General features: G+C 41.5%; 1 protein-coding gene across 1 annotated transcript in view; it reads left to right on the forward strand.

The window, feature by feature from the left end:
* The first annotated feature begins 1,522 nt into the window (after positions 1–1,522).
* KCTD8 (potassium channel tetramerization domain containing 8) overlaps positions 1,523–17,536 on the forward strand; it is a 93,872-nt gene continuing 77,858 nt past the window's right edge. Inside the window, exon 1 of the mRNA XM_069012183.1 lies at positions 1,523–2,366. Within this exon, the coding sequence (XP_068868284.1) occupies positions 1,523–2,366 (844 nt within the window). The remainder of the gene's footprint in view (positions 2,367–17,536) is intronic.

Here is a 17,536-nt window from a genome sequence, read left to right on the forward strand (position 1 = left end):
CAAGCTTTGCATGACTGGTCATCTTGATCAGAGCACACCAGTGAGGAAGTGACAGACTGCAGCTATCCACCTGAGAACTGATGACTTTTACCCCCAGGCCTGAAGTCACCCTTGTTTAAATGAAGAACAAGTTGGGCTCCTGCCTATGTGGCATAATTAATGGTTGAGCTGTTAACATTTAAAGGATTATAAAAAAACAAAGCTAAAATGTTCCCATGTATGAACTACCCAGCTTAACAGTCACACTTAGACCTGGCACTGGTAGTCAGAGAAATGCAGTCAGGTTTAGGCCTTGGTTTTCACTGGCAAATGCAATTGTACATCTCTCAGCCAATGCTTGAGCACAAATCTGGGCTCTAATATATTCCAGCAGCACAGCCTGCAAATACATGCATCAGAAATTTGGATGCAGGTGAGCTGTGGCTCTCGCTAGAAACAAATAAATAAAAACTAAAAACTCTACTGCTTAAATAGAGTACAAATTTAGGCGCTTCACAGCCAAGAATCCAGACACTAATGTGTTCCAAATCAGTGTCTGTCATCTGGATCCTAAAGGCAGCTGACTTTTTTTCTGCTCTGAATCACCCCAATTCCACAGTCAAGATAGAGAACATGTTTAGCTTCTCTGAAAATCAAGATCCCAGTGTGCCCTGCCACTGTAAAGCCTCACAACATCAAATACAGCATTTGTGTCCCACCAGGACCCATTACATTTGTGCCACCAACACAGCTGAACGCTGGCTTCTTCTGTGCCCTCAATTAAAAGTCCTCTTCACTCATATTAAAGTCATGCTGATAGAAAGAAGATGGGGGAAAATGCTGTCATATGCATCCTGCTAGATGCTACTCTTGGAAGGACGACCATCATTCTAGCACTGCAAGTGTCGACCGGAGCGACAGTGTAAGAGAGGCAGAGGCATTTGGGGGAGGCTGGGAGATTTTCATGGGGGGGAAAAAAATAATTTCAAACCGAAGCCAGTCAGCCAAAGCGAGGGGAGGAGCCGGGCAGGGGCTTGGCTCTTCCCTGGGCCGAGCCTGGCAGCGCGGCAGCGCTTTGCCAAGTGGCAGCCGGCTCCGGCGGCCGCTCGGCCCCGAGGCCAGCGCGGCTGCGGGCCCCGCGCCCCGCCGGGCGGAGCAGGCAGGGCCGGGGGGCGCTCGGGTCGGGTCGCGCCGGGCCGGGCCAGCCCAGCCCAGAGCCCAGCCCAGCCCAGAGCCCAGCCCAGCCCAGCCCGTCCCGCCGCCGGGGCAGCGAGGGGACGCCCGGGCCGGGGTCCTGCCGCCCGCTGCCGCGCCGGAGGGCGGCGGAGCAGCGGCTCCGTCCAGGCGCTTCCGGGCGCGCCGGGCGGCGGGGGAAGCAGGAGAAGGAGGGGAAGGAGGAGGAGGAAGCAGGAGGAGGAGGAGGAGGAGGAGGAGGAGGAGGAGGAGGAGGAGGAAGGGAGGGAGGGAGGGAGGGAAGGAGGGGTGGAGGGAGGCCGGCTTTTTTAGGAGGGAGACCCTCCTTCGCGGCCGCCCGCTCGCAGCCATGGCTTTGAAGGAGGCGGGCGGCAGCATCCTGCCCATCAGCGATATGGTATCGGGGCCGTCGGGCTCGCCGTTCCCCGAGGTGGTGGAGCTGAATGTGGGGGGCCAGGTGTACGTGACGAGGCACTCCACGCTGCTCAGCGTCCCGGACAGCACGCTGGCCACCATGTTCTCCCCGTGCCGGGGCGGCCCGGCAGCGGCCCGGCAGCTGCCCAGGGACAGCCGGGCGCGCTTCTTTATCGACCGCGACGGCTTCCTCTTCAGGTACGTGCTGGATTACCTGCGGGACAAGCAGCTGGCGCTGCCCGAGCACTTCCCCGAGAAGGAACGGCTCCTGCGGGAGGCCGAGTACTTCCAGCTGGGCGACCTGGTGAAGCTGCTGTCGCCCAAGGTCACCAAGCAGAGCTCGCTCAACGACGAGGGCTGCCAGAGCGACCTGGAGGATAGCAACTCGCAGGGCAGCAGCGACCGGCTTCAGCGGGCGGCGCTGGACAAGCGCTCGGGCTTCCTCACCGTGGGCTACCGCGGCTCCTACACCACGGTGCGGGACAACCAGGCGGACGCCAAGTTCCGCCGCGTCGCCCGCATCATGGTGTGCGGTAGGATCGCCCTGGCCAAGGAGGTCTTCGGAGAGACCCTCAACGAGAGCCGTGACCCCGACCGGCCCCCCGAGAAGTACACCTCCCGCTTTTACCTCAAATTCACCTACCTGGAACAAGCCTTCGACCGGCTCTCCGAGGCGGGCTTCCACATGGTGGCTTGCAACTCCACCGGCACCGCCGCCTTCATCAACCAGTACAGGGATGACAAGATCTGGAGCAGCTACACCGAGTACATCTTCTTCAGTAAGTGCTGCCCCGCGCCCCGGTGTCGTCCCCCTCGTCCCCGTCCCCGACGGGTGCATGGCAGTGTGCCCTTAAGTACAGCCGCAGCCCTCAGCCCTTGCTGTCCCAAAGCAACATGTAGCTGGAGAGAGTTGGGGGCTGCCCCCTTTCCCCTCACTCCGCTCTGTCACCGCCATAGTTCAAATTTCATTTTGTTGTGGGGGAGGGACAGGACTGCCTAAAATGCCCCGTCCGGAGCTCGGCATGGGAGTATTTCCGCGCACACACACTCCGTGGGGCAGCCTGGGCTGCTCCCGCCTTTCAGTGCCGAGGGGAGAGCCAGCCCCCATGTGTCGGGGTGTCCCGGGGACACTGTCGCTGGTTACGGATCGGGGGGCTACGGTCCGGGGGGGTGTCCCTGCCCCGCTGGGCGGGCGCGGTGCGCGGTGCGCGGTGCGGGGCGGGCGCGGTGCGGGGCGGGCGCGGCTCCGGCTCCGGCGCGGAGGGTCGCGGTGCTCCCCGCTAGCGAGGCGGCGCAGAGATCCCCGAGCAAGGAAGGGCTTTAATATTTTATCGCTGCGTTTCCTTCAAGTGAGCGCACTGCGCCTGGGCACGGTCCCCGTGAGGGAAGGGGCAGCGAGGGCACAGCCAACTTCCCAAGGAGCAAGAAAGAGTCTGGCTCCAAGGTGGACGAAAATTGGACAAGAGGAAATAAACCACTCCGTAGCCAGTACACAGCTCCTAAGCAACTTCACTGGTCGGCTGTGGGTAGCCTTAAAGGTTTCGGGTCACTCGCAGATAGGAAAACCGAGCGATGACGAATGAGTTTCAATCTGGCAAAGTATGTAGTGTTATGTAGGGCACTGGCTGAGCAGCGGGTTCGGGTCATGAAACCGCAGCTGGATGGAGAACACCATCCCCTGGCAGAGATTTGTCTTTGAAAGGCACAGGCAGCCTTAAACATTACAGATGTGTTTGAGAGTCGAGCGAGCCGCTGGAAGAGAGAGGTGTTCTGTATTCACTTCTTTCTTCTCCTGCCTCTGTGCGGTCTCGAGCTCCCTGAGCAAAGAAGGGATGAACTGGCAGAGCATCTGCCTGCCTCTGTGGTGAGGTGGGAGATGCAGCCTCTAACTAACTTCACTAGTAAGGCAGCTGAACAGAAGCAACCTGTTTGCCCAGCAAAACTGAACTTAGGCACAGTATTTTATAGAGGAGGGAAAGATGAATGGTTTTCTACTGGGAGGAGAAATTCATTAGTTTACATTGATGTGTATTGTATAGGTGGTGACTGCCCTTTGCTGAGCAGACTTGAGTACTCAGATCAATCTTTGAAACTGGATTAAAACAGTTTTTGAAGATTCATTGCATAACTTATCACTGGTCATATTTCAATAGGATATGTGAAAACTGAGCTCTAGAGGAGCTTCACATTCTCCTGGATGGAATTCTATCAAGTATTTTACATAATTATTAAACCTTCTTTCTCAGAAAATTTGGCATAATTATTTTATAAATAGTAAAAATTTGCTTAGAAATATATTTGAAAGTGCATAATTTTTTCTGTGCATTTGTGATGCTCATAATGTTTTGGTTATTTTTTTGTGTGTATGTTGTGATGAGGTTGCTGTATAGAACAGTCCTCTAATTCACATCAGTGTTGTAAATTAATCCCCAGTGTAATACCACTGATATATGTGGAATAATGCCAGGGATGAACTGGATGTTGTATGTCATGATTTTTGTTTTGGTTTTTAGTCTTCAAGCGTCTGATGTTGTGAAAAGTAAAACAGTTAGTTAATTATTTAAATTGATACAGTTAACTAAAAATTTATGATTTTGCTTAATTTTTTGGGTGAGGTTTTGTTTTGTTTTACTTCTGAATGCAAAAAAATGGCTAAGATAAAAGTAGGCTGAAAACACGTTAAGCATATTTTCATTTTGGTTGCTTGTTACGCATTTGGAAACCTTTTCATATAATGACTTTATACATTGTTGTCTGATCAGATACATTTCTCTGAAATATAGCAAGATGGAAACAACACTTAAGAAATCACAGAAATGGGAACAGAAACATGTGAAACAGTGCCTGAAGTAAATGCTTTAGTTTTATTGTTGTCTTTTTTTTTAGTCTGACTAGATGTCCAATGGATGGAGACTGTTGATAAAATAACACTTTGTTATAATAATAATTATAATATGTCCTGGATGGATTGTGTGTGTGCTGTTGCCTTGCCTGAGCTGCACAAGAATCCAGCAAAGGGACAGCAAACCTTCGAAGCCTTAATGCTCTGCACCAGGAGTGGGAAGAGGGATCAGGGCTACTGGTTGTAGGCTCTCCAACAGCATTAGCAAGGGCCGTGTTCCTTCCTTGCTCACAAGCAGAGCTTAATACACAAAGAAAAGAGCAGTTGCTTTTCAATTTATTCCTTGCCAAATGTCCCATGAACCCCAAAAAGGAAGCAGTTTTAGATGGGAAGTTGCTGATTTCAAGAGCTCATGTCCAACCCAGCACTGTGTCTTACAGGCAAAAAAATATCAAGACAAAAGACTTTAGGGAGCCTATTCCAGTTTTGGACGGTGCCTGAGACTTAATTTGGTGCTAGCAAAGAAGAAACCTAGTTTTATATCCCACTGGAAAAAGCTATACCTGCATTTGCATTTGTTATTCACAGCATGAGCATCTGCAACCAACAGCAACTGTATTAAAATCCATAGCAGTCACATAAACTTCTTTTTCACCATTTCTCCTGAGGACTGTGGACAATTCTGTTTCCTAGTAATGGTAGATAGGAAAATGATTGGAAACATACATGAGGATATATTCATTCTGTCCATTTTCTTAGGTCATAAGTAGTTGAATGAGTTTCTCCCCAGGAGCTACTAAAGAAAGACAAAGGTTAATCTGTGGCTTGTGAAATATATTTCAGGTCTGTTTCTAGGATCTTTCAAAATCTGGTAGGTTTTTTGAGTTGAAATGATTATCACTTTTCTAAAAAAATGTAAATTACTTTATATTCTTAAACATTCTGGAAGATCAAATTCACCTGGAATACTGCATACGTATTTAACTCATTTATGAGCTGCTTAATATCTAGGGATGGATGAGTTGTTGCAGACTAATTCTGATTGGAGAACCAGAGGTTGTTTGAAACTGCTTACCAGGAAATAACGCTTCAGCCTTTGGCAACGTGTCATGACAAATACAAAAACAGACTTTCCTTCTTACTATGTATAAATCCTATAAAAGAAATATTAAGTTCTCTGCCCCCAGTAGGGCTATTGAGCTATCATGTATGCAATGACAGATTCATTTGTCTACACAGTTAGTACATGGCCAGAATTTAGCCTGTACCTTGCACTGGTGGCTTAGTCCTGAAAAGTGCTCATAGATTTGTTACACATGTCCATTAAAAATCCTGTCTCTGTCTCTTAATGGTCAGTTAAAGGAGTAAACTTCTACGTGGTAGTGAAAAGGCTCTATCAGAGAGTACCACAGACTTTTTTCTTTTGGTTTTTGTTTTCGGTGGGTTTTTTTTTTTTTTGGCTCCATGCTGTTAACACTCTCACCTTAGTACACGAGGATGACTTGGTCAGTGTAACATGAAATGCGTTTGCAATTTGGGAAGGATGCTCAAACTCCTCTGCTGCTTAGTTTCTCACTGCCATAGAGGATTAATTAATTACCTGTTGATATGCAATAGGTTATGGCCTTCACAAAAGTTCCTTTTAACCAGAGACAGGAGACCTTGCTTCTTCCTGTGGCTGCAAGCACTGTAACATGTCTTCTGTTAGCTGACGTCTTGGAGAGAAAAGGGTGAAATTTACATGTTTAGTGTTTTTTGGGGGATTTTTTTTTTGGTGGTTCATGGTATCTCTCAGTACTGTTGTGTAATGCAAGACTGCCTGTGCATGCTATTACTAGCTTTTTTCTTCTGTAGAATCTAATTGGTCCTAATGGATTTCACATTTAACATCTGCTATGCAATGTGACTTAGGGGTGTTGAGAGTATTGTGCTCAACTGAAAGCTTACTGTGCTGAACAGACGTCTTTATTATAAGAAGAATACAGTAATATTTCCTGAAAACTTTGACATGCTTTCTTATGTTGACACTCCTGTTTCACCTATGACAATTTCTGTTTTCCTTTTCTCTTGTTTTTGTTTTGTCACAGGTGACATTAGCATGGATTTATGGTGCTTATTTTCCACTTGAAATCACAGCACTCTGAGATTACATTGGATGCTGTGGAAATTGTCTTAATCAAGTGATAATAATTTTGTAATCAGATGAGGAATAAGCAGTTGGAAGCAATGAAATTTTAGGAGACAATATGGTATTTTGACAAAACAAAACCCCAAACTCAAACCAGCAACCCCCCCAAAAACCCCCCCCCAACAACAACAATGAAACCTAACCAACATTGTTTGTGTCACTGCATGTAAAATACTTTGAGGTGTTAATTGCTCTGTAAGTGCCAAATCCAGTTCAGTATCCTACTGGGATAGTGAGGGGTTGGGGGGTCGGCAGATAACCCTAAACTGCTCTTTCGAGGGTAGAGTGGTGTGAGAGCCATCCTGCAAGTGGTTACTGTGACCATGTCAAGCTGTTCTCCATTAATGGCTGCATCTTTCGTAGAGTTTTTAATATGTGGAGTGTATCTGTGCTATATTTTTTAATCTGGATTAAATATATGTAAGACATTGAGGAGAAAAAGGAGACCAAGATAAAAAAGAGAAGGGTATTACTTCTCCATGGCACATGGAGATAAATTTGGACAATTTACTTTGAACCTGAACTAGTGCCTCAAGGAGTACAGGTGGGTCAGGATGATGTGAAGGATTAAATCAGTATCACAAGCACTGTGTAGAAAAGCTTCAGACTTCTAACAGTATCAAGATCTAGAAATGTTGTTTCTGACAGGACTATTGAGCAAAGCCCTATAAAGAGATATTTTGTTGGCAGTCCTTTGGCTTTGGAAAACTGATGCAGAACTTTAGGATATTCTTTCTTATGATTCCAGCTCAACTCTTAATGCAGCTTAAAAATAAATAAATAATAGACTGCTCCTTATCTTGTCATTCTTCCAAAATATATGTTCCTGAATGCAAAGGGACGAATCAAAGTGTGCAGTCATAATTACTAATATGAGAATATTATTCTTATGCTGCCACTTGATATAACGTGATAATCTAGTCTATTGAAACTGGTATTCTGATGTTAGTCATCATTTCAACCAACAGGCTTTATTTCAGGATTATTTTAAAATATGAGATTAAAAAGAACTTTGAAAAAATTTGACTTTTTAATAAATAATGAAAATAACCTGCATTCCTCTAAAGCTGGTATTAAGACACTGCTGCAGTGAAAAACTATGCCAGGAACCTCTTGATTTTTTTATCAAAATCAATCAAAATAGGCATAACTCAATACAATGATTTGTGATCACATTTTATCAATTATCTCCAGTTTCTGGTCTTACTACAGTAAAATCATATTTTTAAGTATTGAGGAGCCTTTTCAATATTTAGAGCTGAGTGTTGAAAATTTTGTGTGGGATTTTAAAAATGTAATCAGAGATTAAGAAAATCAACTATCCTGGATATTATATTCTAGGATCAATGCCAGATAAGGAATAAAAATTGATTGAAGCAGCTCTTCTTTCTGATGTCAGGAAATGCAAACACATTGGTTTTGATGCTATCCCAGACTGGTACTTCTTGTGGATTACTTGGGGAAAAAAGTGACAGTGTTAGAAAAGCTGACTTTGCTGGATCTGTAGTATTTTGCAGGAAAACCGCTCCTTGGTGTCAGATCATTTCATAGATTTTCAAGGATTTATGACAGTAGTTGTAGAGAAATGTTTATTTTTCCACAGTAAGATGAGCAAATCATATTTTATTTTTTCTTTAGTGTCAACATGAAATTCTAGTTATCCACTGTTCAAGCACAGAAGTTATGCATACAAAAGCTTTCCTTTTAATATTGTTCCAGGCAGATGATTTAAAATTAAAATATTACTGCTAATAAAACATATTTTGCAATGTGTTTGCTCTCTCACTATGATATGGCTGGTATTTCACTATGGCTGGTCTTCTCCTTTGTTGCAAATACCACATTCATTATACTCTGGTGAGAATTTGTGTGGCAAACAAAAATTCACAAAGATTTGCACCAAGAGGGAGTTTATTGATTGTCACATTATCCCATTTCCTGCCATAGTTCCACATTTTAACACAGGTCTCCAGAAAAAACTCCTCAGGCAGTTCTCTTGGAGGTCAAAAGCAAGATTCTGTGGGTGCGAGGAGAGAAGAGGCACAGGAGAGGCTCTTCCTGGTCCACCTGAACACCAGCATGGCCTGGACAAAGCAGCCAGAAGCAATCAGTCATCTTCTGGTGTGTTCCCAGCTTAAGGGCAAGCTCAGAATACCCAGATGGGTTGAGAAGGAAAGTGCACAGGGTGGTGTGCATCCATCTCACCTCGCTGGGGTCCTGAGCAGCTCGAGGCTGCTGTGGTGCTTAGTGGAGCTTGCAGCCAGCTCAGCATTGCCCTACATTGTCTCAGCAACTCGGCAGATCCTGGGTGTCACACGCTAAAGGAGAGGCAAACGGCGCAGCCCTGCTCTGCATTTGCTCTCAGATTTTTCTTCAGATTTTCTGTCTCCAGTTTTGGAGTACTTTACTGCTAGAGTCATGTAAGAAGTCTGTAACAGAGTTAAGCTGGCCAGGGTCATGTTTGCACGGCTTTTTCACACTCCAGACTGGTTATTTGGTTGGTGGTTATTTGACTACAATTGAAGAAAGTTGGAGGTACAGTACCAGCTAAGATCCTAACCCAACAAACTGATGTTATTTTCATATCTAAGGATGATTTTCTTTCATTTCTCCTTACAAGACCTTTATTTCTTAAAGCGTGTGGAGTACTAATGCCAGTCAAATCATAGCTCTTTTATAAACTGAGCCACTGGAAGCCCAGTGGAAAATTTAAAAAAAAAATTACTAGGCAAATTTCATTTTGCTTTAGCAAATCAAATGCTTCATGATGGATTTCCTGGGGAGGTTGTTCACTCCAGCTTGATCAAACTGCATGTTCTTTTTCAGAAGAAGTAATTTATACTCTACTTAAAATTCATATATTGAATAAAAGTTAGGAGAAAAAAGTGCTATGGGTAAAATATTATCAGCAGAGATGAATTACTTTCATTTAAAATCAAATGTATTATTTTTATTTTTTATTTTTAAGCCAATAATGGCCATTGCATGTTTAGCTTTTACCTCACATAAATTCAAGAATATTCAGTGAATTAATTCCTTTTTCTTTTGTTTTCTTTGACCTAAATGGGACTAATCATGTATATAAGGACTAACAGTGTGTGAAACTCAGAATCAAGTTCCATTCAAAATTGCAACTTCAGTGGGACTGAAGCAACAAATAGTCTTGTGCTAGTCCCTCACATAAAAGTGAAATTCAAACTACATGAGTGGTTATTTGGTTTCATAACTGTTTTTAATACACAAAATCCTGTCAAGAGTTAAGCAGTGATGAGTTGTAATTTTTATGGCAACTTTAGAAACTAATGCCCTTCTATTTTGGTTGCATTTTATCAGATTGTAGTAGCTAAACTTGTCATGTTTGTTACATTTTGACAGTGTAGCTTCAGAAGACATACTTAAATTAAAGAGTGCATCTTGCTGCAAGGTGCAACTCCATTCATATCATCACATCTCTAAATATTTTGGGAACCTCACCAGTAAAAATCACAGTTAATGAGCTTCATGTTTCTAGCAACAAGCATTGAATACAATGCTTTAAAAACTTTTATTCAAATATTATTTCTTTGTGAAATTACTTATATCTTGTCTTTCCCAGAGTTACACAAAAGAGAAGATATGGCTTCAAAGATATGATACACAGTGTTTGCCCATTCTTTGTGTTATGAGGTCTGCCTGGCCTTAAGCAGTGTGAAGACTGCTCTCAGTTACAGCTGGTGCAATGATTCCTTCATCAATATCTTGCAGTTGAGAGTAGCTAGGTCAAAATGTAGTTGTGCCCTTTCTCATTGTTCCCAATATGCCTGAACCCTGTAGCAGAGGCTCTGAGCAAAAGAGGTGCAGAGACAGGGGCTGCTGCCTCTGGGGACTGCCACTGCCTCTGGCTTGGCTTTGTACTGCTCCAGTCACATACCCTGTACCTGACCTGTTTGCTGTCCCAATGACATGCACTTAGCAAATAAAGAAAACTAGAACAGCTTGTAGAATAAAAAATAATAGTACTTCCTTTTGAAGGGAATGGTACCACACTTTTTTAAAAAAAATACTGTGAATAACTGTGAGAAATGAGACAACTCTTAGTGAAAAAAAAAAAAAAAATAAATAATTTATTGAAAAAAGAAAAGTGAAAAAATTACAGAAATTAGAAAAATATAAAAATTTGGGATCCTATGGCTCGATAGATGGTATGCCCCAGGAGCGCAGGGATTTTAGATCTTCTGGCTGAAACAGCACTGGACCTCAGGTAGAGAAAAAGGACTTACACTGCTAGGCTGGCTTTTGGCTGGTCCAAAAGCAAAAAAAAAAAATTTCTAAAGGCTCCTTAATAGGAGTAGGCTTTCCCAGCACTAAACTCCACCTCAGCAAGGCTGGAGAGAAAGGGGCGTGGCTCTGTCTGGCCCGGTTTTTTATAGTGCCTTTGCTCTGCCCCAGTCTGCCCACAGCCCGCCCCTTAGGTTTAAAGTGATTGGTGCTTTCCCTTTGACAGATTATCTCTGTCCACCAATGGCTCATCCTTGTCAGAGGGGTGGTACTAGTTGAGATAAGGGTCATTAAAATTCAGGTTGCTATGGAACTTGCCTACAGGATAATGGCTATAGGGCTGGGCTGTTTGTTGTAACTGGGGTTTTGAAATTTGCCTTGGAACCAAAGTACAAGTAAAAACACCTAAAAAAAGTAGTAAAATACATCCAACATCTTAAAACACTTGTAAAAGTATACAGTAAACACAGGAAAGATAACTCTTATGGTGTACAAGTGATAAATGGAACTTGATTTTTGGTACCTGGGCTGATGGGTTAATTTTAACATTCAATTTAAAAATATTTAGCTCAAAATTAATTAAAGCACTTAATATGCAAAGACAAAGCTAATTAGGGATTTCATGTATGACAATAACTCAGTCCAGAGGCAACAATTCAATTACAAGTGCAACTACATGTGACAACCAGTGCACTGAAATAGGTATTCTGTGCACCTCTTCAGGGGTAGAAGGTGTGGGCTGGGAAACTGAGGGGAAAAATCAACATCATCATTGACTTTTACAAATGAAAGTAAATATTCCAAGTTTTCCCCTAGCATACATTCAGTTGTATTGTATTTAATACTTACAGAGATGTTCTCTTTACATTAGCAGAAAGATATTATTCAGAAACTAAATCAGTCAGTATATTTTATTTTTTAGATAAGCAAACAACAATAACCTTCAGATGCATTTGTATCTTTTCTCTTTCATCCTTGCTGGGTTTTACTCTTTAGTATTAACAAATATTCCCAAAGAGAGAAGTGTTAGTGCTCAGGGACTCCTGTCACATTTTGTTGTAAACATTCTCCTGCAACTTAAGTTAATAGTGAAATTGTTCTATATTTTATTGAGTGTAGATGTTTAGAGGTTCTTGTAAGGATTACAACTCTGTCACTGTATTCCACAGAAGTTATTAAAAGTGTACTATCATTCCAAAAGCTTTGTATCAGTGAATATTTTATATATGTCACAGGGATCTGTGAAACTCATTTTATTTAATGATAGGAGCAAAAAGGCCCAGAATTGAATATATTCATGATTACACAAATGATTTTTCTGCAAAAGGGTTACCTTCATAACCTCTTACTAACAGTTTAATTAAATTAGATTCCCCCTCTTTTGTTACTCAAATCATCTTTAAAACCACCATACCTGCAAAACTATGACAGCAATGACAAATGTTCATTTTGTGTATACAGAAGTGTTATTCTCTAACAGTCTGGTTCTTATTCCAAGCTTTTTCATTCTCATTGAAACTCATGAATACAAAATAATATGAAAATCAACTACAGAAGGGCTGGAAGGCAGATAAAATATATCAGTAAAATTGAGTGCCAACAATTTAATCAGTGTAATGTGTAGATAATACAGTGGAGAAAGATTAAAACTAAACAACACTTTTTGCTAGTTTTTCTTAGTAAACACATTTTCTTTCCCTTTCTTCTCACAGTCACCCTTTTATAGGCAGTCACTTCTCAGTATTGTCCTTTTCAGACAGCTGTTACTATTTCTGTTGTTAATGCCTGCTGTGGCTTTTGAGCAGATCTGAAACAAAGCAGAGGCATGGCTACTCTTGCCTTTCCATCTATTTTTGTCTCTTTCTAGTGTTTGGTAATATAAATATCACTCATTCTGTCCTTCTAAAATACCATTACACAGCTTTATAGAAGTGTGATCAATATTGCTGAAGCTACATGGACTTCAGGGAGAAAAAAGCAAGAACAAAATAATTTAGCTATTTATGATACAAGATAGAATGTGACTGTTGTTAAAGCAAGGTTGTTTTTGTCCTCTTTTGATTTCAGAATTTTGGCATCAAATCCCACACCTGCCTTTCTGCCTGACTTACCCATTTGAAGTACCCCTTCTTTGGAGCAGGAATTTTCAGAATCTGTATGTGTAGTTAAGCCTTATCATACTTAAAGAGTGAAACAAAACTCTTTAAGGAGTGGAGCTAAGACCACTGTAATTAGCAATCCTGCTTGGAATTTTCACTTTCCCAGGACCCACAGACTTTAATTTTCTCTGTTACCAATCCCTCAGAAAGCTGTGCTTGTTCCCCTATCTTAATGTTGTCATAGCTTGCAAACATAAATTTCTCATCTTCACACTGTCAGTTTGTTTCTGGGGATGCAGGAAATGAATATAACCTCTCCAAATCTTATAGACAGAGATAGACACAGTCTCTGTGGTTTTGTACCCCACAAAACATATGGAGTAGCAGATAATGATATCCTTTGGCTTCAAAATAGCCCTGTAATTCTTTAGGATAGAAGGGATGAACTTTTCAGAAATGCTTGTTATTTAGATATTCGAAGATTATTGGAATTTTTGAAGTTTTACCTCATAACCTGCTAAGTTTATGTCTTCATATGACTTTTAGCTGTCTAGTAGTTCAGCCTCCAGTCATAACAACACTCACATTTTTATTCCTCTACTTTCAGTATTTATTTTTCCACCTGTAGCTGAAGTAGTTTGTTGTCTAAATTGGTGGAATTATGCCCCTAAGTAATTGCATCTGTGATCACATTTGATTACAGGAAGCAGAATGTGCTTGTGGCAGAGGAGATTAGGTTAAATGCTGTCTGTCTAATCAGATCCCCAGTGACCGTCTTCTGGCAGCATTTCCTTCCTAAATCCCATTTCTAGGGATGCCATGAATAAAAGCTGCATGGCCTGTGCAAGTCCATGTCTTCAGAAGATGGTTTTGCTTTTCTGATTTGAGGGGTCTGACATGGACTTAGGAGCAAGGCTGAACACTTGTCACCCTTGCCAAAAGCATGTGTGGGGCTCATGGTGCTTTTGGGTGGGCTTGGCAAGGTGGGTGTAAGGCCATGGGGAACTGGAAAGTGTCCGTGCCTAGGGGTCTGCCATCCCAAGTGGGACATCTGGAATGGCTTCTGGGTGGGTTGGGGAAACCCAGTGGGTCTATCAGGGCTCATGCAGCCCTGGGGATGTCCCTGGGGGCCATGTCTGCACTCTGTGAATACCAGCAAATAAGCCAAGAGCTGCATCCTCCAAGGACCTCTGGCCAGGCACCATAATCACAGGTCTGCTTCAGTGCCAGAGCAGTGAGTCAGGGCGGGGTATTACACAATTTCAAAAACTTGTTATAGTGCAAAACACACAAGAAATAACTCCTTGAGTTATTTTTATGCAGGAAAACCAAAGGGTTCTTGGTCAAAGGCACCAGTAAGACCAGTGTTGCATCTAACTAATATTTATGAAGTGGTATGGCACACTGTTTCTGTTCCTACAACCGTGCTGCTGAAGCAGCTTAAATTCTATAGTAACCTCAGTGTAGTTAATCTAAATATTCTTTATTTGTCTGCAAAGTATGGAAGGACAAAAGCAGCTGTTATAAGAAATCAGTAACTTGGGATAAAAAAAAATGGAAAAAATTATTTGCTTTTTAGACTATGGCAAAATGTTTCATTTATAATTAATATTAATGATGCAGGCAAGACTTTTTATATTGTCACATATGATGCATAAAGGTATGAAGGAACCTGGGGTGGTTTCTTAGCTGCATTTTCTGAACACAGTAAAAATATTCTGAACTTTGAGAAGATATCCTTTGTTTTTTGAAGATATTTTAATATGTGATTTTGGAATCAGGATTATCCTTTGTCATCATAGTGAGATTACTAGCAAAAATAGTTAACCTTTTTAATGATCCATATAATGAATCACATTTGAGAATAATATGAGACTAAAATGATCTCCAAATCAATGCTTTCAATCTTGAATGTATTTTCAGAAAATCCAGTCAAGTTCACTGAAAATTTCCATCTGCACTTTGAGTACTAGGCAAGCAGCAGGGATAGACAAATTTGAATTTAGACTGCTGGTTTGGAAAATTTAGTTTTTCTTATCACCTCTGTGACTGGCAGTAAACCTCACTTATTTCTTTCCTTCCTTATCCTGTGGTCATAGCGTAGGTATAGCAATCCGGAAATTGACATTTACCGAAGTTCACCTTGATTTCTAGCAATGGTTAGCTCTCATTCATTAATTTGCTCAGTTAAGTCAGTTTGTAACAGTGAAAGCAATACTAGTAAAAGCTATTTACTCTATTATCAAGCAGTCATATAGCACGAGTGTTGCAAATTACGAGATAATTCCTGCTGGTCCAGAGCATGTTGCCATAATTTCTCTACAAAAAGGTATATGGTTTTAGACTGTGGATCAGGAAATTAAGAGTGTTAAATGTTACGTGTGGTAGGCACATAACACTCAGCTTTCAAGCTTCTTAATAGACTTAAAAGTTCCTCTTTAAATGGCAAAACATTTCCTCCATCACGGCAGTCAGGTTTTAGAACAGGCTGTGCAGTGATGCTGTGCATGTTGCATCCTTTGAGGCTTTCAGGACTTGTCTGTATCAAGCCCTGCTAACCTGATCCAACCTCATAAGTGACCGTGCTTTTGAGCAGGAGGTTGGACTACTCCTAAGTTATCCTGTGGTTCTCTTCTCTGATGTGATTTACATTGGCATTGGCTATTTGAAAAGACATCTTGGGAAAAGAGAAGTGAACTGCAGCAGGGCAATTAAGTAGATGCTAGAAAGCTATAAATTCTGATTATTCTCAAAGTCAAAAACTTCAAAGCTTTAGCTTTATGTTGTCTTTTCACTTACATCTGTGTGTCCTATCAGAACAGAAACAATTGCTTCAGGATAAAGTTTCTTATAGGATCTTCTGGCCCAAATTCAAAACCACAGAATGTTAATTAGGCCACAGTTAAGAAAGTACCTGAAAAAAATAATCAAACTGCATGTTGAATAGCACTGTGGTTGTTGGTCACACGTTGCTTGAAGAAAGAACTCTCACAAATTTAGCAAATCACCACTGTTTAAACCTTTAATCATTTTTATTGTCATTTTTCAGAGAGATTCTGGTGCTATCTCTCACAAAGGTGACAGACTGCCTTGGATTTCTTTGGGTTACTCTCCATTTTGATGGTTTTAATCAGTGTTGAGTCCCTTTATTGTGACATATTTTTTTGCTGCTGTTTTTCAGCCTCTGTATTTTTCCCCTAGCATAGCTTGAATCAGTTTATGTAGCAACTGCAAAAATGCTGAAGAGGATTATTTTGGTAGCCTGGAAAACTTAAAAAAAAAAAAAAATAAAGGAAATATGAACAATACAGAGTTACTTGTTAGTAATACATTGCTGAATGGATGCATAGCATGAATACAAGCTAGTAAATTATTAGAATATCTCAACAGTTGGAAGTTTTTCCTTCTTGAAATTTTAATGTAAGAATAGAACATGAGGCACTAGTAACTAGGATTATAAAAAAAAAAAAAGTTGGATATTCCTCTTCCTTTTCCCGCATTACTGAAGAGATTGCTGAAGTGATGTAGCTGGAGGTTCTTTGTGCTGTTAAAAATTCCCTTATGTCAACAAACTAAAACAGAAGTATTGCTTGCTGTGACTGACACCTCATAGATAAATATAGATACATGGTCATAGAGAAGCAGCATAATAAAAAGATCTTAAGTGAGTTCTTTTGTCAGTTGTAGGTTGTCAAACACTTTAATATGAATGAAATTGTGTCAGTTATGCCTAGTAATATGTTTTCTTCTCAAAAGTTATTCTTCTAGGTGGGACATATGTTGTTAAGGTATGGTGTATTGCCATCACTATTTATTTTGATGGAGGGATTGGGCAGATTGGTACAGATGCCCTTGTTACGAGCTCACCTACATCCACTTAGAGAACATTTGGATGTCTTGATGGCGTCAGCTAGTCCGTCCCTCTATGTCCACACTAAATATAAGTCAAAATTTAGGTGACACAATATTTAAAACTCTTTGGCTTGGCTGTGTTTTGCTTGGTGGAGATGGCTTCCCTAGAGAGGTGATGAAGGGATCCTGAGGAACAGCAGCCACAGGGTTTCAGTGTGTCTCTTCTCCTCTTCCTGATTGCTGCAGTGGCCTGTAAGCAGTGGCTTGTGGAGCTTGCTCCCTCAGGGATTTTCATGGGCAGCCTCATTACTTCAGGACTTCTCAGGTTCATCTTTCATCTTTTAATTAGTCTCTTACATTTGCTTATGTCTGCATCATGAGCTACAAACTTTTCATCACAATCTTGAGCACCAGATAACTGCTTTATATTTCTAAAGTCTGAAACTCATACATGATCATGTGAATCAGTAGCCTAGTGTGTACTGTGCTACGTTTCACTATCTTTTTAGTGCCCTCTTTCCACCCTTACTTGTAGACTAACATTGGAACTATGATAGTAATGCAGCAATACAGTATTCCCAGATATTTTCTTAAATCTAAGATATCAATCTTAAATCTATGCATCACATATATAAATCTATCTGTATGTAACAGTTTAAATATTTAAAGAAAAGACCACTAGATTGGGATATCCTGGCTAAATATTGTAAC

Source organism: Aphelocoma coerulescens, chromosome 4 (genome assembly GCF_041296385.1).
Source record: "Aphelocoma coerulescens isolate FSJ_1873_10779 chromosome 4, UR_Acoe_1.0, whole genome shotgun sequence".
Taxonomy (NCBI): Eukaryota; Metazoa; Chordata; class Aves; order Passeriformes; family Corvidae; genus Aphelocoma; species Aphelocoma coerulescens.